Raw genomic sequence first — 7,441 nt, 5'->3', positions numbered from 1 at the left:
CCTTGATCTCCTCGATGAACTTTCCCTGGTTTTTAGGTAGTTTTTTGAGTCCTGATATGATGTCCTTCATTTCTTTTTTCAAAGTAACATTTTCGGAATCGCTTTCATCTGGGTCGTTATCCTTGTCATCATTGAAAACAAAGTCTGGGAGAATCATCTTTACGGCGTCTTCTTCTGAGATGTTATAAATTTCCTTTGGGATTTCTCTGATTCCAAACTCTGGTTCTTCTTCGGCGATCGCAGAAGTTTCACCGCTAGCAACGACGGCCGGTGGTTCTACTTGAGGACTGGGCGTAGCCTCAACCAAAAGTTCTTTATATACACAGTTGTTCGCAGGCCTTATTTTATATTCTCCATTTACATTGTGCCAGCCGGTATAATGAAATAACGAATCCCAGCTCGTTACTCTTGAACACGCCACGTACAGTTGTCCGTGAGCGAAACACTGTACTGAATCCAGAAGTAGCCCGCAACGTTCAAACGTTTGTCCTTGACTCTTATTCATCGTCATAGCATAGCTTAGTTTGACCGGAAATTGCTTACGCTTGAAATGAACTGGAGTATCTTGAGCCTCTAACGTGATTCTAGGTATCAGCACTTGCTCTCCGCGGTAACTTCCACCTAATATTTTCCCGACTAAAACATTCTTTTTCAAGTGTGTCACTATGATTCTTGTCCCGTTGCATAGCTTCGGTGGGCAAATGTTTCGAATGATCATTAGCACACTCCCTACCTTTACCCTAAGCTGATGAGGCTGAAGGGATGGGCTTGTCATGGCGTTGAAAACTGAAGTCTGTATATCCGTTCCTTCTTCGTTCAAGTTTGTCACTATGATTCTTGTCCCGTTGCATAGCTTCGGTGGGCAAATGTTTCGAATGATCATTAGCACACTCCCTACCTTTACCCTAAGCTGATGAGGCGGAAGGGGTGGGCTTGTCATGGCGTTGAAAACTGAAGTCTGTATATCCGTTCCTTCTTCGACTGCAACATCAACACTATTGTAAACGACTTCCTTCTCTTTTAGTTTCTCGTGAATCATCTGATTGATGTTGTCGACATCATCATTCGTAGGTGATACTATAGCTCGTTTTTTCAAAATACGACGCGTTCAGGTGATTATTTTCTATGTCATCATAAACTTTATCAACCAACTCTTGGCGAGATTTGACTCTTACACCAAAGTCTTCGTCGAATTCAACGGGACCCTCACTTTGAGATCCCAATTGTAATAATTTCTGAGCAAATAGAATGTTTTTTGTGTCATCCTTCTTCAGACGTACATTTTCTGTCAACTCTAACTTTGTCAGATCGTTCCACATATAACTTGACTTGATGCAATGTTCGAGTTCCTCGTTCTTTCCACCGCCTCGGATAACAGGGAGAATTTGTCTGAAATCCCCTGCGCAAACAAACACCTTACCTCCCATAAACTTTTCGTTCTCGAGAACATCTCGTAACGTAATATCAAGTGCGGTCAACGTGTTTTTATTTGCCATCACTACCAAATCCCACACGATCAAAGATGTTAATTCTAATAACTTTGCAAGTTCTGAGTTTTTCTTAATGCTACATGACCTGACTTCGTTATATTCCATTAGCGGAATCTTGAATATGTTATGAGCAGTTCTTCCTCCCTTAAGAACTGTAGCTGCAATACCCGAAGAGGCTACCGCCAAAGCTATCTTGCCCTGAGAACGTACCGAGTCCAACAACATGTTCAAAACGAAGGATTTACCAGTGCCCCCTGCAGCATTCACAAAGATTCCATTGTTCTTGTACCGATGTCCAAAATGCACTCGGTACATCACTGCATCGTACACTTGTTTTTGTTTATCGTTCAAAAGTAATTCTTTCTGTGCAACTTCCTCCTTCAACTTTTCTTTGTTATAAGACCTCTCTCTTCGAACGACATTTGAAGTTTTTTCCCCGCCCCTCGAAGGAGGCAACCCATATTCAGTGATGCTTCCCCCTCCACAATTCCACACGTGTTTTTGAATGTCATCTAATGCGTCCAAATATATTTCATCGTTGTATTCAGTTAAGTTGTTGATGTGCAGATAGTCACTGGCGAACAAATCTTTGGTTTCTTCCCAGATCCCTGATTGATTTTCAAGATCCGAAAATACCAACATGCTTGCATATGTCTCTCGAAGTTGTTTCCTATCATTCGTGTGATTGATTATCTCCAAAATTGTATTTATCCATGTTTCTTCATCAGCTAAGAGACCCAAAGCTTAGACAGCTTCTCTATTAGAGGGATACATTTTACCGTCAATTGCGCGAAGATCTTCGTATGACGTAGGACCTGGTTTATGCGTAAGCAGTAGCCTCAAGTAAAACAACTCTACTGTCTTGGTGGTCATCGCACGAATACGCCCCAGCGAGAAGGTACGGCCTTTTCGTTCTTCCCAATTTGATGTGTTGGCGTTGTAAATGAAATGGCGTGGCACCTCGTGGTAGTGTAAATCGGCAGCGAAGCTATTATTTGAACACAATTTGAAAAACGCAGTCAACTGCGTGTCTTTATTCGTTTTCTTCTTCATCTCTTCTTCTGACGTGTTATCAGTGTAAAACACCTCATTTTCTCCTTCCAAATGTAAATCGAGTGTTGTCACAGGAGGATAATTTTTATGAATATCGAATTTGAATATTTTCCAAGTAGCTTTGTTAGCATTTACAAATCTTGCTTCTTGATCATTTTTAACCTCGTTTACATCTCCGTTGTCGGACGTTTTAGTGAAAATAATGCGATCGCAACCCTTGTTCACGTATTTAGTAACGTAAGCGATGCATTTGATTGAGTTTGAGCATTCAACGTTTATATGAGCATTATACTTCAAACACAAATACGCGTTATATGGCACCACCCATGAATTGTCTATAGTTTTTTTCTCACTTTTAATTTATATTTCGAAAGAATTACCTCCTTCTCCAACCGATCTTCTTTTGTATTCTGGGTATCCATTGTTTCCAAAAAAATAAATCATTTCTGCAAGTCTTAGGGAAACCTTTTCCACATTTTTGTGCTCTCGAATGTTTGCCCTGACAACAAAGGTGTGATTCATTGTAGCCTTTAAATGGCCCATGAATCATACACTTTGTGACAACATCGTAAAGTCTTGGTTCTTTTTCCTTGTCGGGAATTTCTGCTGAGATCAATTGAGAAACTGTATCCGCGGTTACGCGTTCTTCCATCCACAACAATACGTGCACGTGAGGAAGTCCACGTTTTTGCCACTCTATGCTATACAGATATGCTTTAACACGACCAAAAATATGTTTGTGTGTCAAATCTTTTATTAGGCTATCAACTTTCAACTTAAATATTCTACTTACTAAATCGGGGCGGTCACACGATTTTGTTTCAGTGGAACCTGTTTTGTTCATCCCCTCGCGTAACTCACTCCAATTTGGATTCATAGTAAAAGTTATGAAATAGTCTGGAGAGCCATAATAAGAGACGTATGCGAGAGCGTCTTGTTGTCGTTGCTTCATGTATCGAGGTCCACCAACAAAGTTGGGAGGCAACACGACTCTTTGTCCAATGTCATTCTTGTTCGTAACGTTCAATATGTCCGCCCTCTCTTTGCGTATTTGATTCTGATGAAGTTCCAGAAACGACAATTTGTTAGATTCAACCTTCACGAAATTGTCTACTGCAAATTGCTGAAACAGCCTTCTACCTTTGGTTATGTAGTTGAAAACGCCTTCTCTTTCCATGTAAAGTGATGAATAAAACATAGCTGGTGAAAGTCGGTTATATTTCCCCTCTTTTTTCCCAGGTTGACATTTTTTGGTCATTTTGTAAGAGTACCCTATGTCGCCGTTGGGAATGAGTAAAGGATACTGGAATATGTCATAAAAGTAATTGTTATGGTCCAATATTTTGTTAGGAAATTTCGTGTTCGCTGCAGGGGAACTTATTATTATCTGAAGGGGGTCTTTGTCTGGACTCAAATCAACTATCCCTCCAACTTGCGAGGAAGACGTGGGTAAATGGTAAACCCCTTTATACTCTCTCGTATTGATGCCTTCGGCTGTTTTTAGCGTTATGGACATATCAGGAATTTTATCGGTCTTTTTAACGTAATCGTCGATCAATTGTCTTGAAGATTCAACTTCTTTGAGCATGCCCGAGAGACATATATTGTTAACCACTAAATAATCATACAATTGACTTATTATAGTTTCGTTTTTCACAACTTCATTTTCCTCTCTTTCTCGACGCTTTTTACTCTCTTTCTGTAATCTATCTTTGTGTGGGTAAAAAAAATCGCACATTCTCTGAACACGTAACTTTAATTGTTGTTTTTTATCGTGGTAGAAGTAAAGATCCAAAAATGAATTATCAGACTTCCAGAACGGCTTTTCTTTACCAGCAATTAATTCTGGTTTTAGAATTCCGATTTTATGATACACTTTTCCTTGAATCTTGTAACATAACGAACTTTCTTGCTTGTTTTGAAGTGTTCCTGAGGTTTTAAATGACGTAAAGGAAAATAACGTGTTAAATCCGACTAAATTCTTTAGAAAGCGATTCGATAAAGGGGACGTTCCGTTATATAAAGCCTCAAGATCGCCGTTGAGTTTCGTCGCTAAAAACATTGGTGTTTGTCCCACATTACAACATATGGTTCTACGTTCTTTTTCCCATAGTAACGCTTGACAAAACTTACATCTGAATGTTCCAAATTCACCGATTGAATGAAGTGGAACCCCTTTCTTATCAGTCTCTCGTAAAGATCCTATGTAAACCGTGGATAACCTCTCTAACGACTCCACAAATATATATATATTTTTTATTGAGTTTGTTACGTTGTTCTCGCAAGTCATCTATATAGGCGGTTTGTGCTGATGTTAAACCCCCATTTGAAATACCCCCTTTGGATTTTTTCAATTCCTTTTTTCCCCTAAGCAATAACTTTTTTTTAGCTTGCTTTTCTTGTTTCTGGCCTCCTTCTTCCTTGTTCGTTCTTTTTCCTCGGCTTTTTTACGGTCCTCTTTTTGAATACGAAACATTTCAATTTTCTTTAGTCGTTCTTTCTTGTCTTCAATACGTTTCTTAATCATTAAATCTTTCGCTTCTTGAATTACGTTGACGTTTTCTTCCACTTTCGTGTCAGTGCTTTTACTAATTTGATCTCTTACTTTTTTAATAACGTACTTGTTAACTCGATCTATTCGCCTCTGGGCTTTAAAAGTTCTTTCAAGATAATACTTTTGATAATCTGTGTGATTCGATTTACCACCCTTTTTCGTAAAACTTTTGTACCCTGCGAAGTAATGCTTTTCAAACGCACACAAACTCTCTTGTGAAATTTCCCCATCAAATGTTTCGAGAGACTAAAAAATTTCGTCGCTATATTTGTAATTTTTATCTTCTTTCAATCTCTTACTAAATGTTAATAGTTTTCGATGGAACAACTTTATTGATTCTCTCACTGAAAATGTATTGGTATTGCCGTATAAATTTGGAAAACTCGAAGCATGTTCACTTCTCAATTCACCCATTCGTTTTTTGTTTTCGTTCAGAAAAGCTTTGGTCAATTTTTTTTTCTGCGTAATCCATTTCCAAAAATGACGATTTCTCTGCACCTTGAACCTCGATGACTCGGGCATCTTTAACGCGGGTAAAGAAGCGTCCTAAACACAGAACGCCAGGTTACATCGGTTACATCGCCAGGCGACCGGGGGATGTAACCGATTTGCCCCAAGTGTCGCTGGCCGCAGGAAAAGAAATTTTTCGGAAGACAAATATTTTTATTTAGTATATGATATATATATATATATATATATATATATATATATATATATGTGTGTGTGTGTGTGTGTGTGTGTGTGTGTGTGTGTGTGTGTGTGTGTGTGTGTGTGTGTGTGTGTGTGTGTGTGTGTGTGTGTGTGTGTGTGTGTGTGTGTGTGTGTGTGTGTGTGTGTGTGTGTGTGTGTGTGTGTGTGTGTGTGTGTGTGTGTGTGTGTGTGTGTCTGGGGGTATTGGCTGCTTTTTATTATGGCATGCAGTTGATACTTTAGGGTCTATATGGGCGCCCCTACGGACCAGAGCCACACATCATTTTGTCTATGATAGAGGAAAACTCTGTTCATAGAGAAATTATAACACTTTTATACTACGACTGTCCCTCCGTTATGCTGTTCCCCAACCCCTTGTTGCTGTCCTGTACAATTTCTCTGAGTATTCTTTTTTATGTGGTGGGGGAATTCCCTGTGGTGGGGGAAAAGAACACTGCCACCATGTATTCCCACTTGGATCGTAAGAGGCGAGAAGAAAAGAACGGGGATTGGGACTAGGCATCCTTCTCCTTGTAGCCCCAAGGGGGACATTCCTAAAAGAAAAAGTAAAGACATAAGAGGGTCTGGGAGTTCTCGGACCAGCACCCTAAGGTTTGGGTCTTTTAATGTACGTGGATGTGGTACAGATGAGAGTAAAAGGGAAGAGATAGGTAGTATGTTTGTGAGAAGAAAGATGGATGTGTTGGCTTTGAGTGAAACCAAGTTGAAAGGGAAAGGTGAGTGTAAGTTTGGAAGTGTAAGTGAGAGGTTATCAGGAGTGAAGAGAGGGCGAGGGAGGGAAGGGGTGGCTATTCTAGTAAGTGAAGAGATAGGTAAACGTGTAGTGGAGGGGAAGGAGGTTTCCTCAAGGATAATGTGGATGAAGGTGAAACTGGGAAAGGAGATGCGGGTCTTTGTAAGTGCATATGGGCCTGGTAGTGAGAAGAGTGTAGAACAAAGGGAGGCCTTTTGGATAGATCTAAATGAGTGCATAGAGGATTTAGGGAGAAATGTCAATGTAATAGTACTGGGAGACCTTAATGCTGGGGTAGGAAATGGTCCAATTGATGGAGTGGTTTTGAAATGTGGAGTTCCAGGAAAGAAACGTAGTGGAGGGTTAATGGTGGAAATGTGTCTAGAAATAGAGTTGTTGATAGCAAATACAGTGTTTCGGAAGAAAGTCAAGCATAAGTACACATGGGAGGGGGTGGTGCATGGAAGGGTGGTAGATAGAGCGTTACTGGATTATATAGTGGTAAATAGGATTATGATAGGAAGAGTTAAGGATGTACATGTGCTAAGGGGAGAGGGTGAGGGAATATCAGATAATTTTTTGGTGGAAGGTAAGTTGAGAGTGGAGGATAGATGGAGAAAGAGGAAAGGGACAAAATGTAGGGAGGTTCTTAGAGTGAACTCTTTGAATGAAAAGGAAAAGGAGAAGGAGTACAAAAAGGAGCTGAAGGAGGAGTGGGAGGGAGTGAAGGATAGAGTAAAGTTAGGTGTGGAGGAGGAATGGGGATGGTTCAAGGAGGGAGTCATTAAGTGTGCAAAGATGGTGTGTGGAACAAGAAGGACAGGAGGGAATAGAAGGAAAGGTAGTGAATGGTGGGATGAGGAAACAAAGAAGGTTGTAGAAGAGAAGAAGCGAGCTTTC

At 40.1% G+C, this 7,441-nt stretch overlaps 1 protein-coding gene across 1 annotated transcript; it reads right to left on the bottom strand.

Annotated features, from left to right (window-relative positions):
• Positions 1 to 1,061: 1,061 nt before the first annotated feature.
• On the bottom strand, positions 1,062 to 2,132 carry LOC143040577 (ATP-dependent DNA helicase Pif1-like). The gene has a single exon (XM_076211655.1). It carries the CDS (start codon positions 2,130 to 2,132, stop codon positions 1,062 to 1,064), a length of 1,071 nt encoding a protein of 356 aa, XP_076067770.1.
• Between the last annotated feature and the right edge of the window lie 5,309 nt (positions 2,133 to 7,441).

The sequence above is a fragment of the Oratosquilla oratoria genome, chromosome 29 (assembly GCF_046742065.1).
Source record: "Oratosquilla oratoria isolate Oo_2021 chromosome 29, ASM4674206v1, whole genome shotgun sequence".
Classification (NCBI taxonomy): Eukaryota; Metazoa; Arthropoda; class Malacostraca; order Stomatopoda; family Squillidae; genus Oratosquilla; species Oratosquilla oratoria.
Note: the sequence above shows the minus strand (reverse complement) of the source record. Positions and strands in the feature narration are given on the sequence as shown.